The sequence below is a fragment of the Canis aureus genome, chromosome 26, assembly GCF_053574225.1.
Source record: "Canis aureus isolate CA01 chromosome 26, VMU_Caureus_v.1.0, whole genome shotgun sequence".
Lineage (NCBI taxonomy): Eukaryota > Metazoa > Chordata > Mammalia > Carnivora > Canidae > Canis > Canis aureus.
This window is the reverse complement of record NC_135636.1, coordinates 10,196,285-10,216,945: the sequence shown is the minus strand read 5'-3', so window position 1 is coordinate 10,216,945 and position 20,661 is coordinate 10,196,285. Positions and strand designations below refer to the sequence as shown.

The following is a 20,661-nucleotide window of genomic DNA, read 5'->3' as shown; positions in this document are numbered from 1 at the left end:
TCAGTCAATGGAGCATCTGCCTTTGGTTCAGGTTGTGATCCTGGGGTCCTGGAATCTGGCCCCATCAGGCTCCTTGCTCAGTGGAGAGTCTGCTTCTCCCTCTGCCCCCACCTCATCCACTCTCTAGAGAGCTCTCTCTAAAATAAGTAGATAATATCTTTCAAAATAAAAAATAAAAAAAATAAGAGGGTCAATACCCTCATTTGCTACCTCATCAATTTGTAATGGGTCTAGTTGAATAGTTCTAAGCAATTTAGTGGACCCAACTTAGTTATTGGGATATAATTTTTCCTTACAAAGTAGTTGGGAGATGAGAACAATTTTCTAATCTCCCAAATGATAAGCTTTGACGAAATTAAGTGAGGGAGAATGTCATAGGTCATTGCAAACTTCATCTCAAAGTGGATTTTGTAAGTTACCAAGCTAACCTTCTGCTTGATGTAGAGCTGTGGTTATACTGGCTTTAGCACCAGATCATTGTTGTGAGAGGTGGGAGATCTTATAAGGAGGTAAATGTCCCAGCCATGTGAATTATCAGATCTTTTTCAGGAACGACTTCAAGAGGATTCCAGCTCTAAGGCTCTCAGATTCTAGGAACCCAGTATGACTAGAGAGCTGGAGATATACTATATGTGCTAGTTAGAGCCCAAAGGAAATTGATGATCTCTTGGTAAAGTAGAGCCCATGTGTTCTGGTGAAATGAGAGATGCTCAAATTAATTTTCAACTTTAAAAATGGCCAGTGGGATACATTTGTTTAACAAACAAAACAAAACAAAACTTGAGGCATCTGGGTGGCTCAGTCTGTTGAGCATCTGACTCTTTGTTTCAGCTTGGGTCATGATCTCAGGGACATGAGATCAAGCCCTGCCTCAGGCTCCACCCTCTACAGGTCATCTACTTAAGATTCTCTCTCTCCCTCTCCCTCTGCTCCTCCCCTCCACTTATGTGCACATGCATATGCACTCTCTCTCTTAAATAAATAAATCTTAAAAAAAAAAAAAGAAAACAAAACAAAATCAAATCTAAATGTGTGAATACATATGGATGTTTCTGTGCATCCAGAAAAATACATAGAAGGATATTCACTATCATCAGTTATTTCAGGAGAATAGAAATAGAGGTGGGTGGGGAAATGATGCACTTCTTTGTATATCTTTAGACTATTTCACTTGTTAACAAAAATCAGAGAATATTTTAAAGTACAAAATCCGGGGATCCCTGGGTGGCGCAGTGGTTTAGCGCCTGCCTTTGGCCCAGGGCGCGATCCTGGAGACCCGGGATCGAATCCCACGTCAGGCTCCCGGTGCATGGAGCCTGCTTCTCCCTCTGCCTGTGTCTCTGCCTCTCTCTCTCTCTCTCTCTCTCTCTCTGTGACTATCATAAATAAATAAATAAAAAAAAAATAAAGTACAAAATCCTCTCTTCTGAAATACAGGCACCTGTGCTAGTGAGTAAATGGAGAAACTTCTGCTACTATAGTTTCTAATCCTGGCAGCAAAAAAGAGATATATCTGATATATATTCCCCAGTGTTGACAAGGCCTTTAAATCAACAGAAGAGGGATGCCTGGGTGGCTCAGTGACTGAGCGTCTGTCTTTGGCTCAGGGCATGATCCCGGGGTTCTGGGATCAAGTACCGCATCAGGCTCCCTATAAGAAGCCTGCTTCTTCCTCTGCCTATGTCTCTGCCTCTGTCTGTCTCTCATGAATAAATAAACCCTTAAAAAAATAAAATAAATCAACAGAGGATAAGTCTGCACCAGTGGACTGTTGGTACGAAGAGGATGGATGGTGCTCCATGTACTCCATGGAGTGAGATGAAGACTGACACAGAAACAGCTAGGAAAGTCTTCAGTAGGCCCTGCTGGTACATTGGGGAAGGTAAGGCTGTTGGCTTCTGTGGACAACAGGTATTTCCACGGACTTCATTGGTGGTTCTCTGAGTGAGAATGTTATCTAAAAATCTTTGCCCTTGTAAGACCTGGAAAAGCCACTAGGATAAAGATTCTCAGCCCAGCATTTCCAAATAGTTGTCCTTCTGTGAATAGAAGCAGCAATACTGATTGTCTTGCTATAAAGAAAAATGAGGCATTCCCCTTTAAGATCAGATGTTACAGTGATAAAAGTCTCTATAAAAAATCAGGTCTGATTAAATCCTGTCCCTGTTTTCAACCCTTCAGAGTGCAATGGGAGAAATCGGAGCTGTTAAGTACGGTAGAGAAGGAGCCATCTTGCACAACTTCCAGCACCTCCAGCATTTCTGCTGCTCAGCAAAACCAAACTCCTTCAAAGTTTTGAAGCACAACCTCAGTTTCTAGACTCTGTACATCTTCCTGGAACACTCTCTTGCCCCCACGTCCCACATACACACATGAGAAACTTATCTTTGTCCCATCCCTTCCCCATCTGGCAAATCCTTGTGCCTCCCACAATATCCACCAGGTGACACTTCATCTTCAAAGCTATCCCTGGCCCCAGCCCCTGATAAGAGTTAGTAAATTCTTCCTCGGTGCCCCCACTCACCCACCATGAGTGCCACCTCCACCACTGCATGTATAGGCAGGCACAGGGCAGTGGGTCCAGGGATCAGAGTCCAGCAGATGTAGGGTACAGAGGCCTAGAGAGTGGTCCAGGAAGCAGCATATTGGGGAAAAGTCACAATCAAAGGTATCTTTGAAAAATCCCGTTAGCACCTGAGGGTTCACACTGCAGGTGTAAGGCAGAATCCAGATAAATAGCAGGAAGCAGAAGGAAGGTTCATGGCTGTGCCATGGTGAGGGATGCCAGCAGCCTTGGACTAGGCCCAAGTGTCTGAGAGTCCTGGAGGCCTGGCCTAGCTACCACTCCTTCCTCAGACCCCTTCCCTCGATCTTCCCTGTTCAAGGGACCCTAAAATGGATATCCAGAGATTATCCCTCAGGCTCATGCCACTCCCTATTCTATCCATCTAACAAAAAGATTAGTAAATTTTCATCTACCTGACCCTGACCTAGCCAGTTCTTCAAAATCTCATTTCTGAAGGCCAACATTGCTTGGAATACGTAAAATAAAACCTTTCAGATTGAAGGGAAGCTTGGAGGTAGAAGAAAAAGAGGACTTCTCCTTTCTCTCATAAACTTTAACACCTTTTCCTGTATGGGAATCCACAAAGTCATTTTAGGAGTGTTACAGTTCCAGTTGTACATTAAATCTATGCATTCCCCTTATTACTAAAAACTCTTGCTTTTTAATGCTTCAAACTCTCCTTATTTAATCTATTTTATCCTATTGTGACATTTGCTTGAGATTAAAGGGGAAGTGACTGGGACTATAAATTGAAAAATCAAGAAAAGATACAGTTGTACATTTAATGATTCTACCAAAAATATTTTTGTGGTATGACATTGTCTAGCAAAGTTTTTTGCATGTATATGATGATGATACTTAACTTTTTCTTTTTCTTCCTTTTTTTGGATACTTAAATATTTCATCCATGGGACTAGCTGTAATCATTCTTTTCTACATAACAGATTCCCACAATCAAAGGCAAATAACAGCGTAAAGCAACTTTAAGGACAAGATTAAAAGTTCTTAACTGCAATACTAATTGCAATGTTCAAGTTTAAATATATAAGGTAAAAAAAAAAATCTAAGTTAGCTGTATGCATTTTGCCCTCCAAATCCATTCAGGAAACATGTGTCTGTGTATCTCTCTTAACAATTATAGATCCTTTGGCAGTAAAACTCTTGGGCAGCATACCTTTCCAAAAATTAGGGTGGATTTTAGTATTCACTGATACTAGCTTATCAATTGTTCACCAACTCCACCAGCTTACATATGAGTTTCTATACATTTTATTCATATTTTTACTGAATCACATTTCATTACCTTCAAGCGGAGGCTGGCCTGTGGCTGCAGCTGCAAGGTAAGGGAGGCCTCACACACCACACAGATGGGAGTGTTCGTGGGCACCATGCTTCCACACTCTGCACATAAGCCCATCTGCACAAAGAAAGACGTTTGTCTTCGGAGGCAAAAACTGAGGTATAAGTAGATCTTTGATTTAATTTGCTTTTGTAAAAAATGTCTCAAAGTAATTATCTTTATTCTTATTTTTTTCTATTGTGAATAAAAACGTGTTAATTGTGGAAAATAGAGGTATAAGAAAAAAAGAAAAAATATCTCACAGTACAATGGAGTCAGGAAGCCCACAAATCCTCTCTCCACAAAGCAATTATAAAGTTGGATAAAACTGTCCTTTCAGATTCAACAACTATTCCAGATTCTGAAAGTCACCAAAGGTGCACAACAAACTGAAAAGTGGTGAATTTCATACAAGAACACTACAAGTCGGGTGCTTGGGTGGCTCAGGTTAAGTGTCTGCCTTTGGCTCAGTGGGACTCATGATGAGAGGTCCTGGCACTGAGCCCCACATAGGGCTCCTTGCTTCTCCCTCTGCCCCTCACCCTACTGCGCTCTCTTGCACAGTCTCTCTCTTTCTTAAATAAGTAAAATCTAAAAGAAGAAGAAAAAGAAGAAGACGACGACGACGACAACGACGACGACGACTACAACTCTATGTGGTTCCTGCTTGTGGCTGTTCCCATCCTCTAGCTCTGTCAGTGTGGTAGCTTCTCTGGGGCAGGACAAGCTGTGAAACCAGCAGCTTCATAGCTGCTGTGGGGCAGGGCTCACTTGATTTGGAGCACTGTTAAGATGACAATCTCAATGGCAAGCAAACAGGGAGGGCCGGTGGCTCCGGTAGCCTGAAATCCTCATCCTGTTGGAGGCAACCAGCCAAGGATTTAACAGGGAGTTCCAGGAGGTAAGTCAAATATAGGGGGCTTGATAAGCTTCCCACACACCTTTAGTTGACTGGAGGATATGCATATGTATAGTATAAACCAGAGGGGGCACTAACCACACATCTCTGGCTGGTGCAAGGAGTTCAGCATAAAAGTAAACACTGAGGCAGATTTGAAAACAGTCTAAAGCTTGAATGTTCAACCCTCCTCCTGCTCCCTCTGCCCCTCCTTCTGTTCTCTAAAATAAATATGTATATTTTTAAAAATATGTTTTATTTATTTATTTGATAGAGAAAGGGCATGAGCAGGTGGAGTAGGAGAGGGAGAAGCAGACTCCCCAGAGGGAGCCCAATGTGGGACTTGACCCCAAGAACTGGGATCATGACACGAGCCAAAGGTACATACCCAACTGACTGAGCCACCCAGGTGCCCAAATAAGTAAATCTTTAAAGACAACTGTCAAGCAAGAAATCTACATCTAGTAAAACTGTCCTTCGAAAGAGAATGCAAAATAAATATTCTCAGGTAAACAAAGACAGAGAGAAATGGCTAGCAGATGTGCCTTCAGGCTGAAAATAAGTGATGTAGATATAACCTGAGTTCATGGGAAAGAAATGAAGAAATGAGAGCCCAGATTTGATAAATATGTGAGTAAATATAAATGGGTACATAACCATTTTTTCTCATCTTTAAATGACATATAACATTGCATTTTCAGTTTATAACATATACAGATGAGATATATATATAACAGAAAAGATAAATGTGAGGAAATGGGAGTATGGCTAGTGCCCATTGGATGGCAGAGAAATTCAACTGAGGTGACCCAGACCCAAAGTGGCAAACAAAAAGCAAAAAACGGGGGGAGCCCAGGTGGCTCAGCGGTTTAGCGCCACCTTCAGCCCAGGGCGTGATCCTGGAGTCCCACGTCTGGCTCCCTGCATGGAGCCTGCTTCTCCCTCTGCCTGTGTCTCTGGATCTGTGTGTGTGTGTGTGTGTGTGTGTGATAAATAAATAAATAAAATCTTAAAGAAAAAAAAGCAAAAAACTGGGTACAATAAAACCTGTTTGAAAATCTCCCTCCAGGGAGCTGATAGAATACACTAGAAGCCACGTGCAGGTATGCTGCTGAAATTTGCTGGCCAACTGCCCACTGGGATGCCTGAGGACCATCTGGAAGCTGGCTGAGGTGCCAGTGAAATACACCAGGAAGCTGTTCATGGGATGCCACCAAAATGCAATGGGGCTCAGCACAACTGGTTCTTGCAGGTTAGCTGAGCACCGTCAGAGCAAAAAGAGAGGAAAACACACCAGAACCAGAAAGAAAAGCCAAGCCTGCAGTGTCCCTGTAGGAGCAATGTTCCTCTATGAAAAAAATTAACACCTAGCTAGCCGGCACAGGAGAAATGTTTGATGGGTCCAGCTCCAGTACCTGTTGCCCAGTACCCAAGGCAAGGCAATCAAGGGTGGATTTGATGAAGGGTGGATTTGGATCTGTAAGGTGCACCTCTGCATCTGTCTAATGAGACTCTGAGTGTCTTGGATCTAGGAGCCTATGAGTAGGCTCCACCCCTTTGAATCCCAGGAACCCAGTTGAGAGCAGGACACAATAAGCAGCCAATAAAGAGTCTAAATTACAAAGCTGTTTATATATTATAGCATATTAAATATTATTTGGGGGGCAATATAGATGTTTTAAAATTTGTCATTTGAAATATTTATAAGCTCTGATAACTTTCTTCCTGAAGAAACAAAGAAAGTTCTGAAAATCTGTTTTTGGAGGTGCTGGGTGGCACAGTTGGTTGAGCATCCAACTCTTGGTTTGACTCAGGGGTATAGGATCGAGTTCTGCATTGGGCTCTGTGCTTATTAGCACAGAGTTGGCTTGGGATTCTCTATCTCCCTCTCCCTACTCCAAGCTCATGCTCTCTTTCTCTCTCTAAAATAATAAATAAAAACTTTGAAAATCTGTTTTCAGGCAAGTAAAAAATAAATTTGCCCAAATTGATGGTTCATATTTTATTTTCTGTAGCATCTTCTTCATGAAGTTCAAACTGTGATATAGTAAATTAACTTCAACAGTCTTGAGCAATAAAATAGAACAAATTATTTTAAAAATATCCATTTAGATTCTGACCCTTTACTTGAAGATTTAACTTGATTCTAGAGCCCTAGACTTAAATTCACCAAAATTAGTGGCTTTTTCTTAATAACTATCTTTTTATTTTTTTAAAGATTTTATTTATTTATTCATGAGAGACAGAGAGAGAGAGGCAGAGACACAGGCAGAGGGAGAAGCAGGCTTCCATGCAGGGAGCCCGAGGTGGGACTCGATCCCAGGTCTCCAGGATCACGCCCTGGGCCGAAAGGTGGCACTAAACCGCTGAGCCACCCCAGCTGCTCATCACAGATCCTTTTATGTCATTTTGTAAATCCTACTCCAAAAAAACCCGCAAATTTCAAGTGCATAAAAGATAACACATTTTGGTGAAGGTTTTGATTTTTAGCTGAGTATCTTTTCTAACTATAAACTCACTGGTAGGATAATACCAATTATTATCTACACTAAACAGCCAAAAATTTTTAACTGATCAATCTATAGGTTATACAAACAGCATCTTTGGACAAAATTATATATCTTATGTATATACAGACTTATTATTAGTACTTCTATTTATTTCTGGAATAGAAATGTTACCATACCCAGGTTATAAACTAAATATCATGTAAGAAATATATATTTATCCATGCACACATCAGTGAAACAAAAGGTTTTAGTATCCTTCTCAGCCTATGTTTTTGCAAGGCCACCAAAAGAAATAGCATTGCAAACAAGGTTTTCCATTCCTAAATGGAAACTAAGGCAACTTAGTTTCATTTCTTAAGTAAGACACTGGACAGTAAGAGATTAATCTGCCAGTAATTTTTTCAACAAGTATTTATGATTATGGATCATGTGTGCCAGGCACTATGCTACTGCTCCTACTGAAGATTAGATAAACCAATGAAAGAAGTTTTTATGGATTTTGCTGCTCACCTGAGCTCCTTCTGGGGGTGGGAGACGACAGCCAAATATGGGTGGGACAGGAGAGCCACATTCTTGACAGAAGCGAGCAAAAGGGTCAGATGGACGAGGGGCCAGGCACTGGGCACACCTACAACAAAATAGATTCCTGATTGGCCATGTTCTGATGGGTTCACATTAAGAAGTCAGGTGAAAATCTAAGAAGTTTATCAGCAGCCTTGATCCCACTTCTGACTCATCCTATCACGTTGGATTTGGCATGTGTGAGGATGAGCCTCCCAAATTCCAGTGAAGCTTACATTAACCGCAATTTTCTGACTTCCTTCCTGACCTGTGAGCTCAGTGTAAGCAACAAATCTTGCCTGACATGCTGGAAGACTACTCCTTGACCAAAGAAGATATACAAATGGCCAAGAAACACATGAAAAAAATGTTCAACATCACTTGTCATTAGGAAAATACAAATCAAAACCACGATGAAATTCCACTTTATATCTATTAGGATAGCTATGAGAAAAATAGAAAATAACAAGTATTGGTGGAGAAATTGACACCCTGTGCACTTCTGGTGGGAAGTAAAATGATGCAGCTCCTTGGGAAACAGTTTGGTAGTTCCTCAAAAAGTTGGGACACAGAATTACTACAAAATTGGAATTCCAGTCCCAGGTAAATACCCAAAAGAATTGAAATCAGGGACTCAGATACTTGTACACTGATGTTCATAGCAGCATTAATCACAATAGTAAAAGGTGGTAACAACTCAAGGAAACAAGATGAGTGGACAAATTGTGGTATATACATAATGGAATGAAATTCTGGCACATACTACAACATGATGAACTTTGAAAATATTATCCTAAGTGAAGTAAGTCTGACACAAAAGGATAAATATCGTCTGATTCTACTTATGTAAGGTAACTAGAAAAGGCAAATTCATAGAAACAGAAAGGAGGACAGAGGTTACCAGGGGCTGGAAGGACTGAGTAAAGGAGTTATTGCTTGAGGGGAACTCAAATGACTTTTGTCATTTGTTTGGAATGACAAAAAAGTTCTGAAAATGGATGGTGGTGATGGTTGCACAACACTGTGAATGCTAGTGAATTGTATACTTAAAAAAGCATTAAAATTTTAAGTTTTATTCATGTATATTTTATCACAATAAAAGGGCCTCAAAAGTAATTGATTATATCAAATAAAAGTAAATAATGTATATGTATAATAAATATAAAAGTAATAATGTATTGTGGGGTTCATAGTATTTGTAGAAGTAAAATGAATGACCACAATAGCAAAAAGGCTACTGTTACTCGGTGCCTGGAAGTATATTATCATAAGGTTCTTATGCAATATACAATGTGGCATATCCTACTTGAGGATAGGCTGTGGTGAGTTAAAAATATGTATTAGAAACCCTAAAGCAGCCACTAAAAACAAAGCTATAGCTAACAAGCTAACAAAGAATATAAAATAAAATGGAATCATGAAACATACCCAATTAATCCAAAAGATGGCAGAAAAAAAAGAAAAGGCAATAAAGAACAGATAAGATGAATAGAAAACAAATAGCATGGTGGTTGATTTAAATTCAAACATATCAATAATCAGAATAAATATACTCTTAACACCCCAATTAAAATGCAGAAATTGTCAAGTTTTTTTAAAAATGAAGCCCAACTAGATGTTGCTTAAAAAAAAAAAACTGAAAAACATATACATTAAAAGTAAAAGGATGAAAAAAGCTAGACCATGCAAATACTAATCAGAAGAAAGCAGGGTGGCTATGTTAATAACAGACAAAATAGACCCTGAGCAAAGAGGATCACCAGGGTTAAAGAAGGTTATTGCATAATGATAAAGAGGTCAACTCAGCAAGAGGACATAAGAATTCAAAAGGTTTATACATAATAATATAGCTTAAAAGTACATGAAGCAAAATCCGATAGAAAGTAACGATAAGTTGACAAATTCATTATTATAGTCATAGATTTCTCAATGACTGATCAAGCAATAGACTGAAAAATCAATAAAGATAGAGTATAAACAGTACCATCAACCAACTTAACCTAATTGACATTTACAGAATACTCACTCTAGCAAAATGCACATTCTTTTCAAGTGTACATGGAACATTCACCAATCAAATCATACAATACATACGTACTCTGATCAAAAAAGGAATTAAATTTGAAATAAATACCAAAGGATATAACGAAAATCCCCAAATGTGTGGAAATTTAATACTTTCAAATAACCCAAGGATCAAAAAAGAAACAAGGATAGTTAGAGTTTACTCTGAATTAAAATGAAAACAAAACAGGGGCACCTGGCTGGCTCAGTCAGTAGAGCATTCAGCTCTTGATCTCAGGGTCATGAGTTCAAGCCTCACATTGGGCATGGAGTCAACTTAAAAAAATAAAAAAATAAAACTGAAATGAAATGAAAACACAACATGGCAAAGATAGGGGCTAATGCAGAGGGGGAAATGCAGAGTTCTAAATGTCTATATTACAAAGAAGAAAAGCTTCAAATGAATGACTTTATCTTTTTTTTTAATTTATTTATGTTAAGGCTAATTTTTTTATTTATTTATGATAGTCACAGAGAGAGAGAGAGAGAGAGAGAGGCAGAGACACAGGCAGAGGGAGAAGCAGGCTCCATGCACCGGGAGCCTGACGTGGGACTCGATCCCGGGTCTCCAGGATCGCGCCCTGGGCCAAAGGCAGGCGCTAAACCGCTGCGCCACCCAGGGATCCCTGAATGACTTTATCTTCCACATTAAAGAAATTAGAAAAAGAAGAGCAGGGGTGTATTGGTTTCAGTTCAGGTCCTGATCTCAGGGTCATGAGGTTGAGCCCCGTGTCCAGCTCCACCCTCAGTGAGGAGTCTGCTTCAGATTCTCTCTCCCTCTGCCCCTGGCTCCTGCTCTCTTACTCTATCTCTCAAATAAATAAGTCTTAAAAAAAAAGAAAGAGAAGAGCAAATGAGACTAAAGGTTCACTAAAAAAGAAATAGATAAAGCTAAACAGACTTCTATTAAACAAATTTAATATGTAGTTTATTTTTATTTTTTTTTTAAGATTTTATTTATTTGTTCATGAGAGACAGAGACAGGCAGAGGGAGAAGCAGGCTCCACGCAGGGAGCCCGACATGGGACTCGGCCCTGGGTCTCCAGGATCAGGCCCTGGACTGAAGGCGGCGCTAAACCGCTGAGCCACCCGGGCTGCCCCAATATGTAGTTTAAAATCTTCCTTAAAAGAAAACTCTGGACCCCAGTACCTTCAGTGGTGTACCCTACCAAACACCTAAGGAAAAAATAATACAAATTCTAGACAAACACAGAAAATTAAAGGAGAGAGAATACTTGCCATCTCATTTTGTGAACCCAAAATTACCCTGATACTAAAATCAGACAAAGACATTATAAGGTGTGAAAACTACAAACCAATATCCCTCATGCATATATATGCAAAAAGTTCTTTATAATTTAGCAAATCAAATTAAACATTATGTAAAATAGATAATACTTCAGGTGAGATATTTCTCAGGAATGCATGGTTGATTTAAAACTTGAAAATCAGAGGTGCCTGGGTGGCTCAGTCACTTAAATGTCTAACTTCAGCTCAGGTCATGATCTCAGGGTCCTGGAATTGAGCCCTGCATCTGGCTCCATGCTCAGCAGGGAGCCTGCTTGTCCCTCTCCCTCTCGCTCTCCCTTTGCCCCTCACCCAGCTCATGCTCTCTCTGTCCCTCTCTCTCAAATAAATAAACAAAATATTTAAAATAAAATAAAATTTGAAAATCAACCTTTGTAATTTACCACATGAACAAAAAAAGAAAAATCATATGATCACTTTAGTAGGCAAAGAAAATACTATAGACAAAATCCAACATCTAGTCCTGATTTAAAAAAAAAAAACAAAAAACAAAAACAAAACCTGTCAGCAAGGTCGGAATAGGAGAAAATTTCCTTAATCTGAAAGGTCAACAAAAAATCTAGAGCCAGAGCAGCCCAGGTGGCTCAGAGATTTAGCACCACCTTCCACCCAGAGTGTGATCCTGGAGACCTGGGATCGAGTCCCACGTCAGGCTCCCTGCAAGGAGCCTGCTTCTGCCTCTGCCTGTGTCTCTGCCTCTCTCTCTCTCTCTCTCTCTCTCTGTGTCTCTCATGAATAAATAAATAAAATCTTTTTAAAAATCTACAGCCAACATCATATTTAATGTTGAGAAATGGAATGTTTTCTCCCTAGGTTCATGAAAAAGGCAAGAATGTCCATTGTCATCACTTCTATTCTAAATTTACTGGATGTTCTGGCCAAGTCAGTAAGTCAAGAAAAAAAAAAAAGAAAAGAGTTCTGTATATATGTTCTAGCTGCAGAGAAGGAAGAATATATGGCTTGCACAGCACCTTAGGGGAGGGAAGAATATATGAATAGGTAATATTTCCATCCAGTTGGCTTTAGGGTCCTGAGGAGTAGAGAAGAATGACATTGGGGAGGTCTGGATGGATCTAAGTTGTGTAGGACTTCCCTATAGATAAATTACTGATCCTACTATTCCCCAGTGTGTAATAACTAAGGCATCTAAAGCTTTAGAACTAGTCAGTGCACTTTCCACTCAATACCATTTCTTACCCTCTAATCTTACCTGATCTTTAACAAAGCATTAGTAATTCTAAGGAAAATCTCTATCTTATTGTGCTTTTTCGTAACTTTTAAATAAATCAGTTTATACAGGAAGGAAGGGGGGAAGGAAGGAAGAAAAGAAGGAAGGTAGGTCCATATAGAAAATGAAGAAGTAAAATAATTGCCTTTATTTACAGGAGAGGGGTGCAGGGCTAGCTCAGTCGAAAGAGCATTCAACTTTTGATCTCAGGGTTGTGAGTGTAAGCCCCATGTTGGGTGTAGGGGTTAAATAAATAAACTTAAAAAATATATATTTGTAGGTGACCTAACCACCTATATATATAATTCTACAGACTACCAAAAAAGCCAAAAGAATGAGTGAGCCTAGTAAAGTTCCAGGATATAAGAACACTACACAAAAATCCATTATATATTCCAGCAATAAATAATCAGAAATTTACACTTTAAAAGCAATGTCATTTACAACGGCATGAAAAAAATATGAAATACTTTGAAATCAATTTGACAAAGGTGTATAAAACCTGAGCACCGAAAACCACACAACACTGCTGGAAAAATTAAGGAAGATCTATACAAACGAGGAGATACTCCATTTTTCTGGACTGTAAAGACTCAAAATTGTTACTAACATCAATTTTTCTTAATTTAATCTATAAATTAAATGCAATCCAAATCAACACTCTGGCAGACATTTTGCAGCTGTTAAGAAGCTGATTTTGAAACTTAAATTGAGGGACGCCTGGGTGGTTCAGCGGTTGAGCATCTGTCTTCAGCTCAGGGGTTATCCTGGGATCCGGGATCGAGTTCCATATTGGGGGGTCTCGGCAGAGAGTCTGCTTCTCCCTCTGCTTGTGTCTCTGCCTCTCTCTCTATGTCTCTCATGAATAAATAAAGAAATCTTTAAAATAAAATAAACTTAATTTGAAAATGCAAAGTACCAAGAATAGCCAAGATATTTTTGTAAAAAAAAGAAAAAAGTTGGAGATTTGATATTACCTAGTTTCAAGACTTATTATAAAGCTATGGTAATCAAGGCAGTGTGGTAGTAAATAAACATAGACACATCAGTGGATCAGAATACAGAGTCAAGAAACAGATCCATAAAATCCCAAAAGTAATCAATCAGGAAAGGACAATCTTTTCAAAAAGTGGTGCTGGAATAACCTCACACCATAATTAAATATGGATCATAGACCTAAATATAAAAGATAAAACTTCCAGAAGAAAACACAGAAGAAAATCTTGTGAGTGGGATATGTCTTGGGTTTGGGAAAGACTTCTTAAATACGTCAAAAATAAAAAAAAAACACTAAGTATAAAAGATACTCAAAACTTTAAATTGGATTTCATCAAAATTTATTTATTTATTTTTCATCAAAATTTAAAAACTTTACCTCTTCAAAAAAATAATAAACTTTCTAAGCAAATAACAAGCCAAGTCTGGGGAAAATATTTGCAAAATATATATTAAAAAAGAACATGTTCAACTCTGTATTTAGGAGATACTGCACTCAATTTTTAAAAAGGGCAAAATGTCTGATCAGGCACTTTTCTGAAGAAGGTATAGGGATGGCAAAAAAGCACTTTTAAAGATGCTCAAAATCATTAGTCACTAGGGAAATGCAAATGAAATCCACAAGCATCATCTCACAAGAATGGACAAGCATAAAAATTAAAGCATTGGTGAAGATATAGAGAAAGTGGGATTCTCATACACTGCTGCTGGGAATATAAAATGGTGCACCTTCTTTGGAAAACAGTTTAGCAATTTCTTAAAAAGTTAAACATACACCTATCATATGACCTAGGCATTTCACTTCAGGTATGTACTTAAGGAAAATGAAACTATATGTGCATATTATGACTTATATACAAACGTTCCTAGCTTTATCTGTAATGGCCCAAAACTGGAAACAACCTAGATGTCCATCAAAAGATGACTAAATAAACAGATTGTGATGTATCATACAAGATACTACTCAGCAATAAAAAGAAATAAACATTTGATGCATACAGCAACATGGATGAATCTCAAAATAATCAGGAAAATGAAAGAAGCCTGGCAAAAAAAGAGCACATACTGAATTATTCCATTTATGTGTGGAATCAAATGCAAACTAAGCTATAGTGACAAGAAGCAGATCAATAGTCACATTGGGATAGGGAGGAGCACAAGGGAGGGATTTCAAAAGGGTACAATGCAGGAAACTTTTGGAGGTGATGGACTTGTTCATTTTCTTGGTTATGGTGATAGTTTCAAGGTTACATGCATAGGTCAATTGTACTTTTCTGCAAAATGAAGAATTTATTTTTTTTAAGATTTTATTTATTTATTTATAGACACAGAGAGAGAGGGGGGCAGAGACACAAGACAGAGGGAGAAGTAGGCTCCACACAGGGAGCCCGATGTGGGACTCGATCCCGGTCTCCAGGATCACACCCCAGGCTGCAGGCTGTGCCAAACCATTGCGCCACCAGGGCTGCCCCAAAATGAAGAATTTAAATAAATGTTTTTACTTGACACACAATGTTAAATTAGTTTCAGTTGTACAACATAGTGTTTCGACTTCCTTATATGTTATGCTACGCTCACTACAAGTATCTCTATCATCTGTTAACATACAATGTTATTACTACTGACTGGATTCCCTATGCTTTCATTCCTTGGCTTATTCATTCCATAACTGGAAGCCTGTATCTCCCACTCTTCTTCCTGCATTCCCCCCGCCTCCAAACCCCTCTCCTCTGGCAACCATCAGTTTGTTCACTGTATCCACAAGTCTGCTCCTTCTGTTTGTTTATTCATTTGTTTTGTTTTTTAGATTCCACGTATCAGTGAAATCATATGGTATTTGTCTTTCAGTCTGATTTATTTCACTTAGCATAATACCCTCTGGGTTTATCCATGTTGTCACAAATGGCATGGCTTCATCCTTTTTATGGCTGTGTATAATGTTCTATTGTACAAATATACCACATCTTCCCTATCCATTCGTCTATCAATGGACACTTAGGTTGCCTCCATGTCTTGGCTATTATACATAATGCTGTGATATACATAGGGGTTGACTGTATTTTTTAAATAAGTGGTTTTATTGTATGTCAATATACTTTAAAAATTTGTAAAAAATGTAATGAAAACCAGTTGGATGAGCAAACACCTTTCTTTTTTTTTTTATTTTTATTTATTTATGATAGTCACATCAGAGAGAGAGAGAGAGAGGCAGAGATACAGGCAGAGGGAGAAGCAGGCTCCATGCACCGGGAGCCCGACGTGGGATTCAATCCCGGGTCTCCAGGATCCTGCCCTGGGCCGAACACAGGCACTAAACCACTGCGCCACCCAGGGATCCCTCAAACACCTTTCTTATGTCTCATCCTTAAATTGTTTTGACAATGTCTCAGTAGGATTTAAGAAATAGTAAAGAAAATGTGATACTTACTTGAGAAAGTCTGTCTTTCTTTGAATTCTCATGATCTCTGTGCTTGTCAAACTCTTCTGGCCAGTTATGTGTGCAAAACTAGGGAACTACAATTAAGGATACATATAAAATGATGGTAAAAGCTATGGTATAGTAAAATTTCATTAAAAATTCATTTTAACATGTTGTCTTATCATATCCAGCACTCATCTTTTAAAAACCATGATGACAGAGTCCTAAGTAATGTTTCCTCTAATACCCAACCTTAAAAAAATTAAAGTGCTGTCACAATTAGATATGTATATTTCATTAAAAACAAGAGTTTACAAGAAAATATATCTGAATTTACCATCAGACAGACTGGAGTTTAGAATTTAAAAACCTAAGTTGCCCTCCATTTTTCTCAAATATTATACCCCTAAGAAACTCAAATATTTACCTAAAAAAACACATGCAGCAACTGTCTGTTGTTATCCAAAAACATTTAGCTCATTTTGATATATTTTTATTTGAGCATTCACTTTATACCAGGCACTGTGTTTGACACAGGGAGGAGGGCAAAGATAAATATTACACAGTTCCTAGCCTTTAGGAGTTGAACTGGTATACACACAAAATTCTGTAACACTGTGGGTTCAGTATAATAATGCATTTGTGTTGAGTCCAATGGGCGCCAAGAGGAAGAAATAATCACATTCATTTGCTCCAGGGGAGAAAGTTTCCCAGGGTGCTAACATCTGAGCTGGGCCTCAGAGAGTAAAGAAAGAGTTGTCAAATGGACACAAGACAATGGCAATCCCAAGCAGAGGAAACCCATTTGCAAAGGCATGGTGGTAGGGCAGTGCTTGGCCTATGCAGGGGCTCAGAGGTGTGATATGGTTTAGAGGTCTGAGTAGATGGAAAAGGAACATGGAGGAGCGGGGCTATCATTGAGGGAGGGTCTGACACTGCTAAAATGGCATGATGGGCAGGAGGGAGGGGCAAGACGGCGGAAGAGTAGGGTCCCCAAATCACCTGTCTCCACCAAATTACCTAGAAAACCTTCCAATCATCCTGAAAATCTAGGAATTCGGCCTGAGAATTAAAGAGAGAACACCTGGAATGCAACAGCGAGAAGAGTTCGCGCTTCTATCAAGGTAGGAAGACGGGGGAAAAGAAATAAAGAAACAAAGGCCTCCGAGGGGGAGGGGCCCCGCGAGGAGCCGGGCTGAGGCCGGGGCGAGTGTCCCCAGGACAGGAGAGCCCCGTCCCGGAGAAGCAGGAGCTGCACCGACCTTCCCAGGCGGAAAGGGGCTCGCGGGGAGGTGGAGCAGGACCCAGGAGGGCGGGGATGCCCTCGGGCTCCCGGGGACAGTAACAGAGCAACTGCGCGCCCAGGAGAGTGCGCCGAGCTCCCTAAGGGCTGCAGCGCGCACGGCGGGACCCCGGGACCCGGAGCAGCTCGGGGGGCTCGGGCGGCGGCTCCGCGGAGGGGGCTGCGCGGCCCCGGGAGCAGCTCAGGGGGCTCGGGCAGAGGAAGAGGCTCCGTGCGGAGGGGGCTGCGCGGTTCCAGGAGCAGCTCGGAGGGGCTCGGGCGGCGGCTCCGCGGAGGGGGCTGCGCGGCCCGGGAGCGCGAATCCACCAGCGCAGGCCGGAGCACAGGGCGCCGGGACACAGCCCAGGATCCGGCCTCCCCCGGGACAGGCAGAGGCCGGGAGGGCCCAGGACAGCGAGGACGCTCCTGCCCCAGCTGAGCAGATCAGCGGCCCCGCCCCGGAGCCTCCAGGCCCTGCAGACGGAGAGCTCCGGAGTTCCTGCGGGGGCTGAATCCAGGTTTCCAGAGCTGGCCCCGCCACTGGGGCTGTTCCTCCTGCGGCCTCACGGGGTAAACAACCCCCACTGAGCCCTGCACCAGGCAGGGGGCAGAGCAGCTCCCCCAACTGCTAACACCTGAAAATCAGCACAACAGGCCCCTCCCCCAGAAGACCAGCTAGACTGACTGACAACTTCCAGGGGAAGCCAAGGGACTTAAAGTACACAGAATCAGAAGATACTCCCCCGTGGTTCTTTTTTTTTTTTCTGTTTTGTTTTGTTTTGCTTTTTGATTTGTTTCCTTCCCCCACCCCCCCTTTTTTTTCTCCTTTTTCTTTCTCTTCTTCTTCCCTTTTTTTTCTTTTTCGTTTTTTTTCTTCCTTTTTTTTTTCTCTTTCTCTTTTCTTTCCTTCTTTCTCTCCTCTCTTTTTCTCCTTTTCCCAATACAACTTGCTTTTGGCCACTCTGCACTGAGCAAAATGACTAGAAGGAAAACCTCACCTCAAAAGAAAGAATCAGAAACAGTCCTCTCTCCCACAGAGTTACAAAATCTGGATTACAATTCAATGTCAGAAAGCCAATTCAGAAGCACTATTATACAGCTACTGGTGGCTCTAGAAAAAAGCATAAAGGACTCAAGAGACTTCATGACTGCAGAATTTAGAGCTAATCAGGCAGAAATTAAAAATCAATTGAATGAGATGCAATCCAAACTAGAAGTCCTAACGACGAGGGTTAACGAGGTGGAAGAACGAGTGAGTGACCTAGAAGACAAGTTGATAGCAAAGAGGGAAACTGAGGAAAAAAGAGACAAACAATTAAAAGACCATGAAGATAGATTAAGGGAAATAAACGACAGCCTGAGGAAGAAAAACCTACGTTTAATTGGTGTTCCCGAGGGTGCTGAAAGGGACAGAGGGCCAGAATATGTATTTGAACAAATTCTAGCTGAAAACTTTCCTAATCTGGGAAGGGAAACAGGCATTCAGATCCAGGAAATAGAGAGATCCCCCCCTAAAATCAATAAAGGCCGTTCAACACCTCGACATTTAATAGTGAAGCTTGCAAATTCCAAAGATAAGGAGAAGATCCTTAAAGCAGCAAGAGACAAGAAATCCCTGACTTTTATGGGGAGGAGTATTAGGGTAACAGCAGACCTCTCCACAGAGACCTGGCAGGCCAGAAAGGGCTGGCAGGATATATTCAGGGTCCTAAATGAGAAGAACATGCAACCAAGAATACTTTATCCAGCAAGGCTCTCATTCAAAATGGAAGGAGAGATAAAGAGCTTCCAAGACAGGCAGCAACTAAAAGAATATGTGACCTCCAAACCAGCTCTGCAAGAAATTTTAAGGGGGACTCTTAAAATTCCCCTTTAAGAAGAAGTTCAGTGGAACATTCCACAAAAACAAGGACTGAATAGATATCATGATGACACTAAACTCATATCTCTCAATAGTAACTCTGAATGTGAACGGGCTTAATGACCCCATCAAAAGGCGCAGGGTTTCAGACTGGATAAAAAAGCAGGACCCATCTATTTGCTGTCTACAAGAGACTCATTTTAGACAGAAGGACACCTACAGCCTGAAAATAAAAGGTTGGAGAACCATTTACCATTCGAATGGTCCTCAAAAGAAAGCAGGGGTAGCCATCCTTATATCAGATAAACTAAAATTTACCCCGAAGACTGTAGTGAGAGATGAAGAGGGACACTATATCATACTTAAAGGATCTATTCAACAAGAGGACTTAACAATCCTCAATATATATGCCCCGAATGTGGGAGCTGCCAAATATATAAATCAATTATTAACCAAAGTGAAGAAATACTTAGATAATAATACACTTATACTTGGTGACTTCAATCTAGCTCTTTCTATACTCGATAGATCTTCTAAGCACAACATCTCCAAAGAAATGAGAGCTTTAAATGATACACTGGACCAGATGGATTTCACAGATATCTACAGAACTTTACATCCAAACTCAACTGAATACACATTCTTCTCAAGTGCACATGGAACTTTCTCCAGAATAGACCACATATTGGGTCACAAATCGGGTCTGAACCGATACCAAAAGATTGGGATTGTCCCCTGCATATTCTCAGACCATAATGCCTTGAAATTAGAACTAAATCACAACAAGAAGTTTGGAAGGACCTCAAACACGTGGAGGTTAAGGACCATCCTGCTAAAAGATAAAAGGGTCAACCAGGAAATTAAGGAAGAATTAAAAAGATTCATGGAAACTAATGAGAATGAAGATACAACCGTTCAAAATCTTTGGGATGCAGCAAAAGCAGTCCTAAGGGGGAAATACATCGCAATACAAGCATCCATTCAAAAACTGGAAAGAACTCAAATACAAAAGCTAACCTTACACATAAAGGAGCTAGAGAAAAAACAGCAAATAGATCCTACACACAAGAGAAGAAGGGAGTTAATAAAGATTCGAGCAGAACTCAACGAAATCGAGACCAGAAGAACTGTGGAACAGATCAACAGAACCAGGAGTTGGTTCTTTGAAAGAATTAATAAGATAGATAAACCATTAGCCAGCCTTATTAAAAAGAAGAGACAGACTCCAATTAATAAAATCATGAATGAGAAAGGAGAGATCACTACCAACACCAAGGAAATACAAACGATTTTAAAAACATATTATGAACAGCTATACGCCAATAAATTAGGCAATCTAGAAGAAATGGACGCATTCCTGGAAAGCCACAAACTACCAAAACTGGAACAGGAAGAAATAGAAAACCTTAACAGGCCAATAACCAGGGAGGAAATTGAAGCAGTCATCAAAAACCTCCCAAGACACAAGAGTCCAGGGCCAGATGGCTTCCCAGGGGAATTTTATCAAACGTTTAAAGAAGAAACCATACCTATTCTCCTAAAGCTGTTTGGAAAGATAGAAAGAGATGGAGTACTTCCAAATTCGTTCTATGAGGCCAGCATCACCTTAATTCCAAAACCAGACAAAGA

The 20,661-nt window shown here is 40.3% G+C and overlaps 1 protein-coding gene across 33 annotated transcripts in view; it reads right to left on the bottom strand.

Annotated features, from left to right (window-relative positions):
• Window positions 1-20,661, bottom strand: part of DZANK1 (double zinc ribbon and ankyrin repeat domains 1) — a 112,826-nt gene that overhangs the window by 69,809 nt on the left and 22,356 nt on the right. For 21 of the 33 annotated variants that reach the window (XM_077872030.1, XM_077872037.1, XM_077872031.1 and 18 more), the window contains 4 exons: window positions 15,899-15,984; window positions 7,824-7,941; window positions 3,870-3,983; window positions 2,529-2,618 (listed from right to left, as the gene is read on the bottom strand). In XM_077872030.1, the coding sequence (XP_077728156.1) occupies window positions 2,529-2,618; window positions 3,870-3,983; window positions 7,824-7,941; window positions 15,899-15,984 (408 nt within the window). The remainder of the gene's footprint in view (window positions 1-2,528; window positions 2,619-3,869; window positions 3,984-7,823; window positions 7,942-15,898; window positions 15,985-20,661) is intronic. The other 12 variants (XM_077872041.1, XM_077872040.1, XM_077872046.1 and 9 more) reach the window with 2 other exon arrangements.